The sequence below is a fragment of the Equus quagga genome, chromosome 20, assembly GCF_021613505.1.
Source record: "Equus quagga isolate Etosha38 chromosome 20, UCLA_HA_Equagga_1.0, whole genome shotgun sequence".
Lineage (NCBI taxonomy): Eukaryota > Metazoa > Chordata > Mammalia > Perissodactyla > Equidae > Equus > Equus quagga.
The window spans coordinates 9,704,099-9,725,446 of NC_060286.1; the positions used below are offsets into that span (position 1 = coordinate 9,704,099).

Consider the following 21,348-nt stretch of genomic DNA (forward strand, 5'->3'; position numbering starts at 1 on the left):
CTGCTATCTAACATTATATTCTAAGATCTAGCCAGAGCAATTAGGCAATAAAAAGAAATAAAAGACATCTAAATTGGAAAAGAAGTAAAACTATCTCTATTCACAGATGACATGATCTTAAAAACAGAAAATCTCAAAGAATCCACAGAAACCTACTAGAGTTAACAAATGAATTCAGCGAAGTTACAGGGTACAAATAAAGATAAAAAAACAGTTGTGTTTCTATACACCAGAAATGAACAATCTGAAATAAAGAAAACAATTCAATTTACAATAGCATCCAAAAGAATAAAATACCTAGGAATAAATTTAGCCAAGTAAGTAAAAGACTGGTACACTTAAAACTACAAAATATTACTGAAAGAAATTAAAGACCCTTATCTTTCACATAGAATATATTTATGTAATATGACATATTTTATATATATTCTATATGTACATATATATTACATATACTTAAAATAATATTATTTATTTTAATTATTATCTATCTCTTCCTCAAGAATGTAAGTTCTATGGGGGCAGGAACCTCAGTCTCTTCTGTTCACTGCTGTATTACCAGTGACTACAACAGTGTCTGCACATAGTAGGCAGTCAATAAATACTTGTTGAATGAAGTAAACATAAGCCTTCAGCCACTAAGGATATTAGTCTTACAGTATCACATTATGATAATGTGAGGTTAAAAGCCATAAGCATCTTTCAGTTCCTGGCCTCAAACCCAGGCTGTATTAACCTTTAGTTCTAAGAGCATCTCTGGAATCCACCATAAAATGCAATCTGAATATCATTTTGAGTAAACTTAGGAAAGAGAATTTTCAATGCTTGTTTTAGAATAAACATTATTAGGTAAAGATTCTGTAGCTTTTTGAAACTAATTTACATTTTCTAAAACAAAGTAACCCAAGTTGCATACAAATTAAAAAAAATGTTATAAAATAGCACATGATAAACTATATTTTCTATACTAAAAGCAAAAACAAACAAACCAAAAAACTTAATCACAATAATATGTTTTCCTTCATGGTACTTTCCACAGTAACACAGAATAATTCATGGGTTTAAATACGTAAAACAAAAACTAACCCATACACAGTCAATGTGTACATTAATGATAAAAATGTAAATTAAAACATTTTCAACCCAGTCTATTGTTTTGACGTATTCACATCTGCTGTTACTGTTTCTCTTTTGAACTCTTACATCACAGAGTATCAATTTGGTAACAGAACTCATCATGTAAATATTAATTATAATTTTAAATATATTTTACATTACAAACCACAATAAGGAAAGACTACCAGACTAGGTGATGTAGCCTTATGTTAATTGGGATCTACTTCCCAATTCCTATAATAGGGAAGGGATTTGTGAGGAAAGAGAAGGGCTACATATTATAGCTTGTATCATTTTAGAGCTGCAGACAGACCACAGCTTTCCAGATAGTTAAGATGAACAAGAAATTCCTGATTCCCTCTGCAGAAACCACACTAGAAACAATAGAAACAGAAACCACACTAGAAACAATAGAAACAGTAAATCCAGTCTTCCGGGCAATTTCCAATTCATTAATTCATCCCAATTCCAACCTTTCAAAGAACCTTTTATCACAATTATATTGTTTCTTGGATAATCTAGCCCTACTTGCTACAAGGCCTCAGAAAACCTCTCCAGTGTCTAGTGTGGATTCTGTGGAGATTTGTTTTTTAAAAATCCCTACTCAAATCTCCAGTGTTGGGAGCAAATCTAGTCTGGGGTGACAAGAGCACTTCTGGAGCTGCCTCAGCACTTGGGAGAGTAAGTGGAGTAGGGTTAATTAAGTACGGAAATTTTCAAAATGCAAAAGGCATTATAATAGAAAATTCAATTTCTATCTTTTCTACATTGGCAAATTGAGCAATTTTATAAGAGCTCTACTTTCTTTTTGAAAAAGTCAGAATTAGGAGGACTAGGAAGGGCTACCTCTTCCCGCTTTCCTCTGCCCTAGCAACGTAAGCGATCCTTCTCTCAGTGACACATATCTGTCCTATGCGCCGTCCTCCACTGTACTCTCACTGTCTACCTCTATTCCTAGCAAAGCCATTCCTTTATGTCTGACCAACAAACTGGCTGGATTTTTTAAAGCCAAAATTCAATTCTAGGCGATGTTAGAAGAAATGAACATGGATCTGTTCTTTACTGAACTGTTAATAGATTCAATAATCTTATTTAACACACAATTTACTACGTACCAGGCACTATTCTAAGAGCTTTACAAATATTAACTCGTTTAATCATCAGAACAACCCTATGGGGTAGGTATTCTAATTTAAATGAAACTGAGGCACAGAGAGGCCTAAGATCAAACAGGTATTAAGTTTCAGAGCTGAGAATTAAATATTGGAAGTCTGAGTCTGAGCTCTTAACCACTATACTAAGCTGCTGTCCATATATAAAGTGTGTTAATTAATTCCTTATATCCCTAGATCAAGCAAATTATCACTCAGATATTTTTTATTTAGGTTTTCCTTAGAATGGAGGTTAGGTATAAATTTCACTTACTTAGAGGTAGAAGGGATCTTAAAGATACTAATTCCACTCCCCTCTCTTCACAGATAAAGAAATAGACCCAAGGATGCTAAATAACACTTAGTAGGGGGCCAGCCCACCGCCGAGTGGTTAAGTTCACAAGCTCCGCTCCGGTGTTCCAGGGTTTCACAGTTCAGATCCTGGGCGCGGACCTACACACTGCTCATCAAGCCATGCTGAGGTGGCATCCCACATAGCACAACCAAAAGGGCCTGCAACTAGCATATGCAACTATGTACTGGGGGGCTTTGGGGGGAAGAAAAACACACACACACACAAAAAGATTGGCAACAGATGTTAGCTCAGATGTCAATCTTAACTTAAAAAAAAGCATCAAACGCTTAGCAGTATCTTCTAGTAACCTATTCTGATGCCTCTTCCAATTTACCATGCTTGTTACTTTACACTGCTATCACTACAAAAATAGGTAATAATTTTAAGTTTGCTAGCAGTTCCTAGTTTCTATTTTCTTTTTCCTAGAGAATGTTGAGCTTTATTTGAATTTATGTATTTCCACTAATAAGAAGGTTTTTACTTAAATCCTTAGATCTTAAAAAAGATGAAAGAAAAATTTACAAGTCTTTCACATTATTTTCAAATTAGTAAAAATTTACCAAACTCAAAACAGATCACAAGACCTCCTAGATGCTTTTAATTTCATACCACTATCTAATCTATTCATTGCACATCCTATTACAGGAACACTTATTTAAACATTTCCTTCAGTTATTCTACCAAACGGTTTTTTTCTTACCGATATGCTTTCCTTAACTCTTTATCACACATAATCAGAATTATTTTTTATATTATGGCATTTTCCGTTCACATTCATTGAAGTAAGTAAAAGAAGTCAATAGAATGATTTGCAATTAAAGCAACTACAAAAACTCTTTATAGAATCTAAAATTTTCAGAGTGACTTAAATACGGGAAAAATGCAGGCACTAGAAAAAAACTGTATTTTGAATTCAAGGAACAGTGTAAACAACAAATGACAAAGATAACACATTAATGATATATCTGCTTTGTTCTCACATACTGCTAGTGGAATGAAAACTGATGCACCTTTTCTGGAAAGTATTCTGTCAAAACATAAAAGAGCTCTAAAAGTCATTTACATTGACCCAATAATCTCTCCCCTAGAATTTTATAGTAACAACATAGAAATGTGGGCAAGGACTCATAAATAAAAATGCCTATCATAAAATTATATATACCACATGGGGGCTGGTCTGTTGGTGTAGTGGTTAAGTTCACACACTCCACTTCAGTGGCCCAAGGTTCATGGGTTTGGATCCCAGGTGTGCATCTACACAGTGCTCATCAAGCCATGCTGTGGCAGGGTCCCACATACAAAGTAGAGAAAGACTGTCATAGATGTTAGCTCAGCAACAATCTTCTTCAAGCAAAAAAAGGAGGAAGATGGGCAAGATGTTAGCTCAGGGACAATCTTCCTCATCGAAAAAAAATGTATATATGTGTATATATATATATATACACACACACACATACATATATACATACACCACAAAACAACGAATAAATCAATATTTATTGATTATATTTGGATTTTTGGAGCTACACAGACCTGGCTCTAGCCATTTACACTACATATATTTATTAGGACTCTAAAAAGGTGAATAACAGAAATCAACTAAAATTTGAGATTAAAAAAAGAGATGTATTATAAGGATACAGAGTATCTCACAGAACCCTAAGGCAGAAAAGAGGCTGAGCTTAAAGAAGAAACTGGACTATAAACTCAACAGTCACAGGACCATCTCTTCACTTTACATATCTGCTTCATTCTTTTTCTGGAGACCAGCTTCTCTGCTCTTCAGTCCACACGGTAGATGAAAGTTTCTGAATTTACTTCTTCATTGAGGAAACCTGCCCAAACCCAGTACCTGTTTTCAATTCCTGATGGACAAGATCATGTAGAGAAAATGCGGCTGCCTAAGGCGAGGGAGCTTTTAGAGGGTTGCGGCTAGCAGACTTCCCATAAAGGGGCCCACTTCCTCAGGTGTGGGGCCATGGGCTAGTTTTAATCTCTTTGCATCGCAGTGTCCTCATCTATAAATGGAGCTAATAATATCTACAGTAAGGAGAACCCTGTAGTATAAAAACTGTTTTGCATGAATATGAAAATATTTCACTCATTAAGAACTTTTTCTAGGAATTTTTACTTCTAGGAAAATTTATGACACAATGTATTAGAGTTCTCCAGGGAAACACAACCAAGAGATGTATATATGTACATATAAAGAGAGGTTCAGGGGCTGGCCCAGTGGCACAGCAGTTAAGCTCGCACGTTCTGCTTCGGCAGCCTGGGGTTCGCTGGTTTAGATCCTGGTGAGGACCTATGCACTGCTTGGCAAGCCATGCTGTGGCAGGCGTCCCACATATAAAGTAGAGGAAACGGGCAGGGAGGTTAGCTCAAGGCCAGTCTTCCTCAGCAAAAAGAGGAGGATTGGCAGCAGATGTTAGCTCAGGGCTAATCTTCCTCCAAAAAAAAAAAAAAAAAAAAGAGAGAGATTCATTGTAAGGAACTGGTTTTATTATTGGATTTATTTTAAGGATGTTGAGGCTGACAAGCCCAATATCTGCATGTAGACCCGCAGGCTGGAGACCCTGTTGGAAGAGTTGATGTTGAAGCTCAAGTCCAAATGCAGTCTGCCAGAAGAATACCTTCTTCCTTGGGGGAGGACTACTTTTTTTCTCTTAAGGCCTTCAACTGATCAGATAAAGCTCCACCCACATTATGGAAGGTAACCTACTTAACTCAAAGTCTCCTCATTTAAATGTTGATGTCATCTAAAAAATACCTCTAAAGAAACGTCTAGAATACTATCTGACCAAAAATCTGGGTACCATGGCCTAGCCAAGTTGACACACAAAATTAACCACAATTTTAAATTTAAAATAAACATAAATTTAAATTTAAAATAACACATAATATTAAATAAAAAAAAGAAACTCCATGTACAATATGGTCCCAATTATTTTCAAATTGTAAGGAAATACAAAAAAAAAGTTAACACTAGCTTTTTCTATTCTTTTTAATTTCTAAGTCTTCTATAAGTTTCAGTACTTATCTTGCTTGTCCTCTTAGCAGCATTTAACAGTATTAACTATTTTCCTTTTCTAGAAACACCCTCTCTCTTTCACTTCTAGTTTCCCTTTATAGTATATTCTTTTTATGATATTCTCCAATCTATACCCCTCTCTTCTGCACGCATCCATACCTAGACCCAGCAGTGTGGCCCTGGAGACAGGCTCATACTTGTGATCCTGCTCTCTGACCACAGCTACTGGAGCAGGCGTGGACACTTGGCCCTGGGGAAGCAAATCTATTGGCTGGGCTTTTAACCAGTTAGATTCCTTTTTCTGATAGTAATTTGAAAGAAAGTCAGTCAGTCAGTCTCTGTGGTATGCTTGAATTTGGAAACGATATAGAACTAGGGGCAAGGCAGAGACACACAAGCCACAGTAGAGAGAGAGAAGCAGCAGAAATGAGAGTCCATGCAACCTCAAAGAAACAAAGATGGACAACGTGCCTTTAGTTCTGAGAGCCTTCCAGAGCCTGTCTCCACTCCCTCAGGAGGCCTCACAGCTCTCTCTTGTCCTTGACTTCCATGAGATACCTGCTCTAGTTTTCAAATAAATTTCCTTTTTTTTTTTTTTTTTGGCTTAAGCTAGTTCAAATGGGCTACTAGAACTCCCCCCAACCCTGGCCCCCCCTCGACACAGCCTTAGTCAGACAATCCCTGAGATAGCCTCTTACCTCTTAAATTGCTACTTGTCAGATTCTGTTTCAGGTTCTTTGTACTCTATCAATTCCTTAAATATTGATGTCTTTAAAGGTTTTTCCTAGCTCCTCTGTTCTTCTCACTGTGTGTACTCTCCCAAGGCAATATCATCCACTCTTATCACTGCATTCTGTATGTATATACTCATGTCACCAAACCTGTCCAGGTCTTTTATGTCTAGAACTGCCTCCCAGATAGTTCCAGATGGCTGTCTTACAGACACCTCAAACTCAACATACCTACAGAATTCATCTCCTCAGTGTTCCTGCTCTCCTGCTTCTTTCCCCAAATCTGACCTGCTTTCAATATTTTGTCTCTACAAATTAAACTACTATTTCTCAGCTTTCCAAATACAAAATCTGGGAATAATCTTTTACTCCTGTTTTTCCTCTTTACTGCCATACCCAATTAATCACCACGTCATCTAAATTCTACCTCTTACTATCTCTCAAATTTATCCATTTCTCTCTCTTGCCACTAACACTATCTAGGTTAAGGGCCAGCAAGTTTTTCTGTAAAGAGCCAAACAGTAACCATCTTGGGCTATGTGGACTAAATCATCAAGGTCACAATTACTCAACTCTCCTGCTGCAGCACAAAAGCACCACAGACAATATATAAATGAATGAACGTGGCTGGGCTCCAATAAAGCTTTATGTACAGCCACTAAACTTTTAGTTTTTACACATATCATAAAATATCATTCTTCTCTTGACTTTTTAAAATTATTTAGGGCCGGCCCCGTGGCCGAGTAGTTAAGTTCGCATGCTCCGCTTCAGCGGCCCAGGGTTTCACCAGTTCGGATCCCGGGCGCCGACATGGCACTGCTCATCAGGCCACGCTGAGGCAGCATCCCACATGCCACAACTAGAAGGACGCACAACTAAGAATATACAACTATGTACCGGGGGCCTTTGGGGAGAAAAATGAAAAACGAAAAAAATTTTTAAAAAAATAATAAATAAAATAAAATAATTTAAAAATGTAAAAACCATTCAAGGTTCAGAGGTCAAATAAAATCAGGCGGCAGGCCATTGTTTGCAGTCTCCTGATCTGGGTCCCCATCGTCTCTCCCTGCTTCCAATCGTGCTTCTCTCTAGCGCGTTTGCCATACTATAGACACAAGAGTCTTCCTAAAACATCAATCTAATTTCCTCAAGGAAATAAATCGTTTTGTTTTATTCACCCTGATATTTGTAGCGCTTATGGTATTGCCTAATATTTATTAGAAATGAAAAGATTATATTTGTGGGACTGAACGTCATTACCTTGATTAAAGCTTTTTAGCCAACAATAAAAAATGTATAATTGCAACAAAAGAAATATATCTATTATTCTTAGTTGATGTGATTTTCTCTATAGAGAACAGATGAGAATATATATCCAAATTATTGAATTAATGGAGAGTTGAGCAAGAGTGTTATATATGTAATTAATGCATAAAAATCAAGAGCACTTCTAGGGGACAGCCCAGTGGTGCAGAGGTTAAGTTCGTGCGTTCCACTTCGGCGGCCCAGGGTTCACCAGTTGGGATCCCGGGTCTGGACACGGCACTACTCATCAAGCCATGCTGTGGCAGGTGTCCCACATATAAAGTACAGGAAGACAGGCAGGGATGTTAGCTCAGGGCCAGTCTTCCTTAGCAAAAAGAGGAGGATTGGCAGCAGATGTTAGCTCAGGGCTAATCTTCCTCAAAAAAAAAAAAAAAAAATCAAGTGCACTTTTATATTCCAGCCACAAAAAATCAGAATATTTGAATTTTAACAAGATATCATTTACAGCAGTAACAAAAAATATAAAGTAAAGCTAGAACAAATAAATCTAACAAAAGATATGGTTGACTTCTATGGAAAAAATTATAAAACTTCATTGAAATACATTTAGGAAAACCAAAATAAATAAGATTCACCATATCCACAGATAAAATGATTCAATACTGTAAGGCTATCAATTCTCTCCACATTATATATTCACTGCAATTTCAATAAAAGCGCAGATAGGGTTTTTTATGGCATTTAAAGAGCTGATTCTAAAATGTATATTGAAAGCAAACAGTCACGGGGCCAGCTCAGTGGCAGAGTGGTTGGGTTCGCATGCTCCTCTTCAGCGGCCGAGAGTATTGCTGGTTAAGATCCTGGGTGTGGACATGGCACCACTCATCAGGCCATGCTGAGGGGGCATCCCACACAGCACAACTAGGGACACTCACAACTAGAATATACAACTACGTACTGGGGGGCTTTGGGGAGAAAAGGAGGAAAAAAAAAGATTGGCAACAGATGTTAGCTCAGGTGCCACTCTAAAAAAAAAAAAAAAAAGGAAGCAAATAGTCAAAAACAGCCAAGACAATCTTGAATATTGTAGAGAACTTTCATAAACAGATATCAAGACTTACTCTAAAGCAATTAAGATAATGATATTATCTTATTATATTGATATTATATTGATAATATTATAATCATAAGTGGCATTACAGATAACTGGAAAAAAAAGGATAAACTATTCAAAAACGGTACTAGGTCAATTAATTATCTATTTCAAAAAAATTACATCAGATCCATACTTCACAACATATACAAAACCAACTGAAGGTGGATTAAAGACTTTAATTTGCAAGTACGTTTATCTTTCCAATAAAAAAATAGCAAAAGAATTTTTCTTTTAGAACTAAAAATCTAAAGTACATATAGAAAAATAAACATGTAAAAACAGCAAGAATAATTCTGAAAAAATATTGCATTTGTAAAGCTACAATAAATATAATAGTAGAGAACTGGCACACAAATATCACATATATCAATTTTAAATTAAAAATATGGATATATACTTAGTATATGATAAAAGTGACAGTTCAAGTCAGTAGGGAAAAAAGGATTATTCCATAAAGACACTGTTGGGAAATATGAAGTTGTATTCCTTCCTCAAAGCAAGAGATGGTTCAAAAATTTAAGCATAAAAAATAAATCATAAAGTACTAAAAGAAACCATGGTAGAAGGTGATTCTAAATATTTCATGAAACCCAAAAACCATGAAATAAGAGATTGATACATAAAAAGGAAAAACTTCTGCTTGGAAAAAACCCACAAAGTCAGAAGAGAGGTAACAATTTAGGAAAATATATTTCCAAATCACACCACAGACAAAAGGCTAATTATACCACAATACAAAGCGCTTCAAAAACCAATAAATTGCTCAAGAGAAACAAAAACATACATGTCCATACACTTATATGAAAATATCCATAGCAACATTATTCAAAATAACCAAAAAGTGAACCCAAATATCCATCAGCAGATGAAAGAATAAAGAAAATGCAGTATATCCATCCAAGGAAATATTACTCAGCAATAAAAAAGAATGAGGTATTGACACATGCTATAATATGGATGAAGTGTGAAACATAACGCTAAGTGAAAGAAGCCAGTTACAACAGACTACATATTGTATGCTTCCATTTATATGAAAAGTCCACAGTAGGCAAATCTATAGAGATACAAACTGGATTTCTTACCTAGGGATTGAGGGGGGATGCAAAGTGATTACTATAGGTATGGGATTTCTTGTGGGGGTGAGGAAAATGTTCTAAAGTTGACTGTGGTGATGGCTGCACAATTCTATGAATATACTGAAAGCCACTGAATTGTATATTTTAAATGGATGAATTGTATGGTATATGAATTACATCTCAATAGCTGTTATATATTAAAAAACAAAAAACATAAGTGGAGGTGAGAAGATTTCTGCATCGGCTCATAAATGATTAACTGTTTTAAGAATAGCCATTCTACTGTAAACAACCAGAAAACTAGACAAACTACATGAACAACTGTCTTCAGACACCGGAAAACAAGCAGCACAGGGCTGTGATTCATGAGAAGAGGGAAACAAATGAGATAAGCCCTAGCTTGCTGCTGGAGGCAGTTTCCAGGCTGCAGCATGGGAGGAGAAACCAAAACAAAGTCCAGCAGTCTCACTAAGTTAAGGCGAGAGAGAATGAAGCTCCCAGAGGCCAAAGCAGCTATCAGTTGTGGGACAGAGTACTGGAGAGAGCAATCTGCAAAGAGAATGAGCCCTGGAGGTCTGCAGAGGGGTCTCTGCAAATCTTTGGCTGAGTCCAAATCTGTGCATGCAGGGGGCGAAAGTCCACCAGGCTGGGGAAAAACAACCAAAAAGTAGTAGGCCAAACCATTCTCCAAGCTCACGTAGGCCTGGAATCGTTTTTCCACAAGCAGAGTGCTGAGGGCATTGGCTAGAGTCTTTAGAAGGTTACCACCTTAGTAGTGAGGCTGTTAGCTCCAGACTGTGGTTATTCTGGACCCATCCTAAGCCTAAAAAGATTAAACTGACAAGCAATTTAACCGGACACCAGAACAAAGTCCAACAGTACTTAAAGGAATACAACAAAATCTAAAACTCCATAAAAATTACCAAGGAAAGAAGCAGGAGAATACGATCCATAATCAGGAGAAATATTAGAATCACACAAAGACAACAGAGATGATGGGAATAAGGACCTTGAAATAGCTATTAAAATCTTATAAACATATTCAAGGATGTAAAGTAAAACAGAAATATAACGAGTGGAGAAATGTTAGATTAAAAAGAGACCCAATTAGAACTTGTAGCTATAAAACACACAGTATATGAAATTATATTCCATCCTACTTGATGAGTTTACCCAAAAATTAGACATTGCAGAAGAAAAGATCAGTAAACTTGAAGTCATAGCAACAGAAACTATCCAAATTGAAGCACAGAGAGCAAAAACACTGCCATCATCATCATCATCATCATCATCATCACCATCAGAGTATCAGTGATCTGTGAGTGACCAAGATTAAACAGTCTAATTCCAACACAGGAGATTGAAGCTCCAGAAAGAGAGGGTGTGGGAGAAGAGGGGGAAAAAATACTTCTAGAAATAAGGCTGGAACATTATACAAAAATAATAAGAATGTGTTGTGAGTTTTATCACATATGTACATCTAAAATGTATGACAACAATAATACAAAAGAGGGGAGAGGGAAAAATGGAAGTATACTGTTGCAAGGGTCTTATGTTATACCTGAAGTGGTATAACATTTGAAGGTAGAGCAATTACTAGGAAACAAAACAAGGAGCTGGCCCAGTGGTGTAGTGCTTAAGTCTGGTGTGCTCTGCTTTGGCGGCCTGGGTTCACAGGTTTGGATGCCATGTGTGGCCATACACCACTCATGGTAGCCATGCTGTGGCAGCAACCCGTACACAAAATAGAGGAAGGCTGACACAGATGTTAGCTCAGGGCTAACCTTCATCAGGCAAAAAGAGAGGAAGATGGGTAAAAGATGTTAGCTTAGAGCAAATCTTCCTCACACACACAAAAAGAGAAAAGCTTCAATAAAAACAAAACCAAAACAGTTACAGTTAAAAAAAAATTAGTAAGTAAAATACTCCAAATATAACAGAAAAAAATAGAGACAGGCTTTGAATAGGCAGTACTGGAATGACCAACTTATTAAATAAACTATGCTATACTAATATATTGGAACATCATGCAGATATGAAAAACTTAGATAGCTCTCTCTACATATAATATGGAAGTGCTAATATGGAGAGGCAATATAAAACAGTAGTATACAGTAATGTCATTTTGCAGCCAAACTGCTTGGGTTTGAAACTAGGCTGTTACGTACCTGCTGAGTCATCTTGGGCAAGTTTCTTAACCTCTCTCTGCCTCAGTTTATTCTTATGCAAACCAGTGTTAATATTTATAGGATTTTATGGGGATTAAAAGAGTTAAGTCATACAAAGGAGCCAAGAACATACAATGGAGAGAGTCTCTTCAATAAATGGTATTGGGAAAACTGGACAGCCACGTGCAAAAGAATGAAACTAGACCACTATCTTATACCACATACAAAAATTAACTCAAAATGGATTAAAGATTTGAATGTAAGACCTGAAACCATAAAACTCCTAGAAGAAAACACAGGCAGTACGCTCTTTGACACTGATCTTAGCAACATCTTTTTGGGTGTCTCCCCTCAGGCAAGGGAAACAAATGAGACTACATCAAACTAAAAAGCTTCTGCACAGCAAAGAAAACCATCAACAAAATGAAGAGCAATCTACCAAATGAGAGAAGATATTTGCAAGTCATATAGCAGATAAGGGGTTACTATCCAAAATACATAAAGTACTCATACAATGTAACAACAACAAAAAACCAAACAATCCTGTGGCTGGCCACAAGGCCGAGTGGTTAAGTTCGCGAGCTCCGCTTCAGCGGCCCAGGGTTTCGCCAGTTTGGATCCTGGGCGTGGACATGGCGCCACTCATCAGGCCATGTTGAGGCGGCATCCCACATGCCACAACTAGAAGGACCCACAACTAAAAAATATACAACTATGTACTGGGGGTATTGGGGAAGAAAAAGCAAAAAAAAAAAAAAAAAAAAAAAAAAGACTGGAAACAGTTGTTAGCTCAGGTGCCAATCTTAATTTAAAAAAATCCCATTAAAAATTAGTAGAGGATCTGCACAGATATTTTTCCAAAGGAGACATACAGATGGCCCATAGGCACGTGAAAAGATCTTCAACATCACTAATTATTAGTGAAATGCAAATCAAAACCACAATGAGACACTTCATGCCAGAATGGCTACTATCATAAAGACAAGAAATAACAAGTGGTGGAGAGGATATAGAGAAAAGCGAACACTCATATCCTGTTGGTGGGAATGTAAATATGGAAAATAGTATGGAGATTTCTCAAAAATTGCAAACAGAACTACCATATGATCCAGCTATTCCACTTACTTATCCACAGAATACGAAAACACTAATTCGAAAAGATACAGGCACCACTATGTTCACTGCAGTATTATTCACAACAGCCAAGATATGGAAACAACCCAAGTGCCCATCGATGGGTGAATGGATAAAGAAGATGTAGTATATATACACAAAAGATTACTACTCAGCCACAAAAAAGATGAAATCCTGCCATTTGCAACAACACAGATGGACCTTGAGGGTATTATGCTCAGTGAAATAAATCAGACAAAGAAAAATACTATGTGATTTCACTCCTATATGGAATATAAAAAAACCCAAAATAAATGAACAAACAAAACAAAAACACGCACATAGATACAGAGAACAGATTGGTGGTTACCAGAGGGGAAGGTTGGGAGGGTGAAATAGGTAAAGGGGGTCAACTGTATGGTGATGGATGGAAACCAGATTTTGGTGATGAACACACTGTAGTGTAGACAGAAGTCAAATTATAATGTACACATGAAATTTATGTAATGTTATCAACCAACGTTAGCTCAATAAAAAAAAGACACTGGTTAAATTATGGTACATTCGCACAATGGTAAAAAGAATGGGAGGCTCTTTAAGGCACTGATACAGAGAGATCTCCAGAATATACTGTTAGGTGAAAAAAGCAAGGTGCAGAACTGTGTGCATAACATGCTGCCACTTGTTCTGTTTTGCCTTTTTTTTTTTTTTTTAAGATTTTATTTTTTTCCTTTTTCTCCCCTAAGCCCCCCGGTACATAGTTGTATATTCTTCGTGTGGGTCCTTACCTAGTTGTATATTCTTCGTTGTGGGTCCTTCTAGTTGTGGTATGTGGGACGCTGCCTCAGCGTGGTTTGATGAGCAGTGCCATGCCCGCGCCCAGGATCTGAACCAACGAAACGCTGGGCCGCCTGCAGCAGAGTGCACAAACTTAACCACTCGGCCAAGGGGCCAGCCCCTGTTTTGCCTTGTTTTAATTGAGGCAACAGTGGTTTATAACACTATATAAATTTCAGATGTATATCACTATATTTTGATTTCTGTGTAGACTACATCATGTTCACCACCCAAAGATTAATTACGATCCGTCACATGTGCCCTATCACCCCTTCTGCCCACCTCTCTCCCCGCTTCCTCTCTGGTAACCACCAATCTAATCTCTGTATCTATGTGCTTGTTTGTTGTTGTAGTTGCTGTTGTTGCTTTTTGTTGAGGAAGATTAGCCCTGAGCTAACATCTGTGCCAATCTTCCTCTACTTTACATGTCAGTCGCTGCCACAGCATGGTTGGCACATGGTCTAGGTACGTGCCCAGGATCCAAACCTGCAAACCTGGGCAGCCACAGTGGTGTGCAGTGAACTTTTAACCACTACGCCACAGGACTAGGGCCCTGTTGTTGTTTTTTATCTTCCAGAGATGAGTGAAATCATACAGTATTTGGCTTGGCTTTCTCCATCTGACTTACTTTGCTTAGCATAATGCTCTCATGGTCCATCTACGTTGTCACAAGTGGCAAGATTTCATCTTTTTTATGGCCGAGTAGTATTCCATTGTGTATATATACCACATCTTCTGTATCCATTCATCTGTTAATGAACACTTGGGTTGCTTCCAAGTCTTGGCTACTGAGAATAATGCTGTAATGAACACAGGAGTGCAAATCTTTTTCAATTAGTGTGTTTTCGTGTTCTTTGGATAAATACCCAGAAGTGAAATAGTTGGATCATATGGTAGTTCTATTCTTACTTTTTTGAGGACTCTCCATACTATTTTCCATAGTGTCTGTAACAGTTTACATCCCCAGCAGCAGCGTATGAGGGTTCCCTTTTCTCCATATCCTCTCCAACACTTGTTATTTCTTGTCTTTTTCTTTTTTTTTTTTTGCTGAGGAAGATTCACCCTGAGCTAACATCTGTTGCCAATCTTCCTCTATTTTTTGTATGTGGGCCACCACCACAGCATAGCCACTGATGAGTGGTATAGGTCCATGCCTGGGAACCAAACTGGGGCTGCCAAAGCAGAGCACGCCAAACTTGACCATCAGGCCACCAGGGCTGGCCCTATTTCTTGTCTTTTTAATAACAGTCATTCCGATAGGCATGAGGTGATATCTCATTGTAGTTTTGATGTTCATTTCCCTAATAATTAGTGATCCTGAAAATGTCTTTCCATGTGCCTGTTTGCCATCTGTATATCTTCTTTGGAAAAATGTCTGTTCAGATCCTTTGCCCACTTTTTTTTTTTTTTAAACAAAGATTGGCCCTGGGCTAACATCTGTGCCAATCTTCCTCTTTTTTTTTTCACTTGGGGAAGATTGTTGCTGAGCTAACATCTGTGCCAGTCTTCCTCTATTTTATGTGGGATACTGCCACAGCATAGCTTGAATAATGGTGCTAGGTCTGTGCCCGGGACCCGAACCTGCAAACTCCGCTTTGCCCTCTTTTTAATTGAGTTCGGCTTTTTTGTTGTTGACTTATGTGAGTTCTTTATATATTTGGATATTAACCCCTTATCAGACATATGATTTGCACCTGAAACCATAAAACTCCTAGAAGAAAACATAAGCAGTAAGTTCATCCACATAGGTCTTAGCAGTATCTTTTTGAATATCATATCTCCCCAGGCAAGGAAACAAAAGAAAAAATAAACAAACAGTTCACCAAACTAAAAAGCTTCTGCACAGCAAGGAAACCATCAAAAAAAGGAAACGACAACCTAACAATTGGGAGAAGATATTTGTTTTTTTTTTTAAGATAAAAAGAGACTATGTAGAGATAAAGTATTTGCTGAGGTTTGTATTTGCATAAAATGTCTCTGGAAGCAGAGCTTCTCACACTTTAATGTGTGTTTGAATCCCCTGGAAATGTGTTAAAATGTAGATCCTGATGCCAGCCCTGCGTTTCTAACTCCCAGCGCATGGTGATGCTTCTGATCCAGACTGCACTTTGAGAGCAGGACTTGGACACACACATGTACGCGCAAAATGTCCCCTGGGTAACTGGTGGACAGGGATGGGAGCGAAACTTTACTATATCCCTTTTTGTACCTTTGAATTTTGAACCATGTGGATGTATTATTTAGTAAAACAAAACAAAAAAGAGTTAAGTCATGTAAGGCGTTTAAAACTATCTCAAACACAAAATTAGTATTCATTAATTGTTGGGTAAAAGAAAAGGACAATCTTCACAATATATTTCCAAGTGAAAAACACAAAGTTCAGACAGTATAACGCCTTACCATTTGTGTGAAAAGTAAACTATATAAATATATATCTACAAAAGTAAAGATTATCTCTAGAAACCTAAACAAGAAACTTCTAACAATAAAGCCTTCTGTGAAAAGAGACCCTGGTAGCTGTGGAACAGAAAAAGAAGAGAAATGTACTCTCCTCTTCATATTTTTCTGTAAATACTGAATTTTCTACAATGTATTACCTATTCAAATAAATAAATAAAATTAACTTTAAATCAAGAATAATAAGCACTTATAAAATCAGGAAAAAGTGCATTTCAAACACAAGTATCATGCTAGATAAAAAGAGATCAACTAGCAAACCAATTTAATTTTCTAATAAACTGTGTTTCTTCCCAGAATTACCACAGCGATCAGTTTCCCTTGGCTCCTGAAGCCTTTTCTAGTCTTCATCATCTGCGACCTACTTTTGTAACTGACTTCTTGCCTTTCTTCCTTTTAATTTTTCATAATCTCACAGACACCTTCCTTTATTATCTACAACAAACTATATTTTCATAGAATATCTTATATGCTTTTCTTTTCCAAAGCTCTTAGTACGTGTATTGAGGTTTTTATTTATATTAGGAGGACAGGAAAAGGAAGGGTGATCAAATCGGCATTTGATTTCAGTCAACAACTTCATATAGGTTTAAAACAAATATTTGTGGATAATGCATAAAAGTTATTTTTGTATTTTAAGAACACAATCATATCTATTTCAAAAATATCTATTACTACAAAGATTCTTTAAAAATCAGAAAGTGTGATTTGAAAAGACTTTTCTGTGTAAGCTCTGGAGTCTGTTTAAATCCAGCCTCTGCCACTTACTGGCTGTGTCGCTTTGAGTAAATTACTTCCCCCTCTATCTCAGTTCCCTAATCTGTAAACTTGTATTAATAGCAGGACCAAACATTAGGATATTATAAGTGTAGACTAAATGCAGTAATAGACTTTTTTTTAAATGTCTTAATATTTAAAAATTAAGAATTTTTATTTCTGGAAAGAACATGCAAACATAAATACAAAAGAAGTGCTTTCGTTTTTATTTTATTCTTCAGAGGACTATGTTCTTAGTATCTGATGCTCCTTATTTCTTATTTTTCCCCAATTCAGGCTACAAAAAACTCCAACGAATAATATGAGAGCAATAATCATTATCCTGGCCAATGGAGTCTTAAGTTATTTAATACCCGGAGAAATGCCATAACACTTTCTTTCTTGTATTACCATAAAATAAAATTAAAAAATTCTCCCAGTATCAAATAACTACTTGAAGCCATACTGTTTCAATCTCCAATTTTGTATTATAATATGCCTTAAAAAGATTCGAAGACTGGAAATGCAAAAGAGCTGAGATAGCAATGCTGGAGAAATATAAAACATATACTGAGGATCAAAAGTTAACTTTACTGGAAGAGGTTGAAGAAAGTATATTTTTTTCCTCAAAAATCTTTGGGGAACTTAGTAAAATGCAATGCCCCTCACTTATCTAATGGATCACAACCTCTGGGAGTAAGGTGGAGAAATCTGCACTTTAACAAGCCCGCAAGTAATTTGTTTTCTACTGTCATTTTAAGAACAAGTGAGGAAAAATGAAACGGAAAGGATTAACTTCTGTTTCACCCTGTAGGAGGTGCATCTTGAGCGGATTTCAAGTAGGTACATTAAGTGGCAGAGGGATGAAGCAGCTATTACAAACCAAAGGAATGGTATGTGAGATAACTCAGTTTTCAGACATGTTTCAGCACCCTAGGCATGTAGAAGTGACCGCACCTGTCCTGATTAAACAGTAGGAGCATAGCAGATGGACAGCACAGTTAACTAAAACTGTTAGTAATTAGAAAAACATCACGCTTTCATTGTGTAATTCTTATCCCAGTTTCCAATATACATATTTTTTCATTACCCACACTGGAAACATAGCCTCCAAAGTACTACAATGCTAATGGACAGAGAAGAGGACCAAAACAACTCGAGCAAAAGGTACTTCTTCTGTTTTCCACTCATAACAAGAATTAAAAAAAGTAAAAAGGTAAAAAAGTCATTTTGGTTTTTCGTACTGGGTTATTATAGTCAAACATTTATAAACAAAGAACTTTCATACAAGGGAGCCCTTCTTTCAAAACAGCTAACTAAAAGGTAAGTAATTATTCAAATTTAGAAGTTTATTCAAATTTGGAGTGAAAAAACATAAATTTAATCTAATTTTACATTAATTCTAATGTAAATGGTCAGTTTCCATATCTGTAAAATGACAGTTTGAGATTAGGTGATTTCTAAAGTCCTGTCTAGCTCAAATTCTAAAATTCTATGATATACAAAATTCCACAAACCTTGAATTAAATAAACTGAGTTGTTCAGAAACTATAGTTAAGCTTATTCTGATAATTCAAATAACCCTGAAACGTTAGAATACTGATAGCTGCATCCCCTATAAGAGTCCAGCAGTGCTATTCTGACTTCCTGTTAGCATGTGTTCTGAATGAATGATGAGCAAAAAATAACTATTTTCTCCCACTTGGACTGCTAATATTAACAGCAAACATAGCCACTCACTGAGGAGGAGTTACAAAAGGGCCTACCGTCACAGAATCCTGAAGGTCTCACGAAAATCAGAGAAACATCATTAGCTAACCAGTAAATATCATGCCAAACATAAGTCAGTGACAACCTCAAATTCTGAACTATTTAGATTAAATAAAATTTGAGACATTTATCCATTATGCAAAACAGGCAGCACTACTTTACAATCTGAATATCGCTGTATATTCCTTTGGTTAAACAGGAAAAAAAAAAACTGTCCGCAGTACTCTTCCCTCGTAATTCTGCCCTTCTTACTGTGCACATTACATATTTTCCATGTTACTCCTAAGAGAGATGCACTGCACAGAAGTGTCTGTGGGGACAAGAGTTCATCCATACTGAAATTAAATCTGCGGTAAGTAAGCTCATCATAACGGAGTTTTACACAGAATGTGCATTTCTCAATGTAAGACGATTTTGTGCTGTACCAGAAAAAAACCTGAGCAAGTCTGATTTCTTAGATTCTCCATAATTATTACCTTTATTCTTAAATTAAGGGACTGATTTGCAGGATGAACAAATCTCCCCATAACTTAAAAGACAGCAGTCTAAGAATAAATTTTGCTTCCATATGAAAGAGAATTAGCTTGTAAACCCAGGTGACACTTACGGACCATGAAACATCGAAAAGGGGGAGGCCAAAAGAAGTAGGCAAAATATAAGACGTTTACCACTAAAATCTCACTCCTGAGTGTCAGGGTCATTCTGCTGTCATACTTACCATTTTTACAAACCCACTAGTCTGACCAAGAACCCTAATTTTAAAACCATGCATTTTTAAAGCTAATGCAAGAATAATGCTGTAGAGCTCAACAACTGATACTACAGATCAGTGATCCAGAAGATAACTGTGTCTATCAGCAAATTAGCAACCACATCCCTTAAAAACAACTCAGGCTGTGCTCCATTAACTTCTATCAAGGGTGGCTTTCCTGTAAAATTCATTACTTCATTGCCTGGAACGATTACGTTCGTTCTGGAACCACACTACACTTTCATCAACAGTGTCTCAGAGTAAAGCTAATGACTGCACCTACTCCTGAAACAGAATGTCTGGGGGGTAAGGTCAAAATGGGTCTTAGTTCCGGACAATGATCATAAAGACCCTGTAATTAGTCACAATTATATTCTGTGCATCACAAGAATGAAAACTGTTGAAAAACTCAACCGAAGCCCCAAGATCACGTATTCCTCCAAGTAGAGTGTTTCCTTCGGGTTCTAAGGAAGGCAGCACTACTAAAATATAGTGTGAGGGCAAACTCTCTAGGTTTTTCCGATCTTTTTTTTTTTTTTTAAATTTTTTAAAAACCTAGAGCGGGCCTGCTGGCAGGCATCGTGAAAGCCTCCGGAAAGGTTCGGGAGGGGAACGGCCAAATTCAAACAACTGTGAAGCGGGAGTCCGCGGACTGCACCGGGCTGAGCCGGCCGAGGGAGGGCACCTCACCTGCCAGCGGCCGTAGGTGAGCAGGACCATGGCGATGGGGATGGCGGTGCCCGACATGGCGTGGGTGGACGGCATGCTGTACTCGGAGTTGTAGAAGACCTCCAACTTCACCACGGGCGGGGAGGCGGGCCGCGGCCAGCGGATGATGTCCTTGGTGCACTGGCCCAGGTACATGACCAGCACCCAGATGACCACGAGCCTCCGGCCCACCAGGGCGTCGAGGTTCCAGATCCAGAAGGGGAAGAAGAGGATGTAAAAGAGTTCGTTGCCCAGCTCGGTGCCCAGGCAGAACAGGTAGTAGAGCGGCCAGTTGCTCACGTGGGCCAGCTCGCCCTCCTCGCCCGTCAGCGAGTTGCGGCGCAGGCCGGCCGCGCGCCGCGCCGGGGCCGGGCCCAGCTCGCTCGCCAGCGCGTTCCGCACGCCGTTGGGGGCGCCGCGGTCGCCCGGCTTGGCGGGGCACTGATTGCGGTCGCTCCCGGGCGGCTGGGGGCCTCCGGGCGCCCCCGGCTGCCGTTCCCGACGCCGGGCGTCTCCGGCGAGGGGCGCCTCCGCCTCCTCCTCAGCAGCGCTCGGGCCGGCGGCGGGGCGGCTCGGCGGCGCTTCGACCCCGCACAGCCGCTGGAAACGGGCCACTTTCTGCGGTTCCTGCAGACAGACGGCCAGCTGGGCCAGGCGCTGCCTCAGCGACATGATAACGGGACCGCGCGGCCCGCGGACCGGACGACGGCGGCGGGAGGGCGGGCCGGCTTCGAACCGGCCCCGCGCGCCCGGCCGGCGGCACCAGCAGCAGCAGCAGCGGCAGCAGTGGCGCCTCCTCGACGCGCTCGGCTCCGCGGGGTGACGGCGCCACAGGCCGCCGCGAGCCCCCGCCCGGCGCCCCTCCCTCGCCGCGCGCGCACGCCGCCCGCAGCCTCCACGCGCCGG

General features: G+C 38.6%; 1 protein-coding gene across 1 annotated transcript in view; it reads right to left on the minus strand.

Annotated features, from left to right (window-relative positions):
• Positions 1 to 21,255, minus strand: part of SGPP1 (sphingosine-1-phosphate phosphatase 1) — a 40,103-nt gene extending 18,848 nt beyond the window's left edge. The window contains exon 1 of the mRNA XM_046647805.1: positions 20,425 to 21,255. Coding sequence (XP_046503761.1) covers positions 20,425 to 21,114 — 690 coding nt within the window. The 5' untranslated portion in view covers positions 21,115 to 21,255. The remainder of the gene's footprint in view (positions 1 to 20,424) is intronic.
• Positions 21,256 to 21,348: the final 93 nt, after the last annotated feature.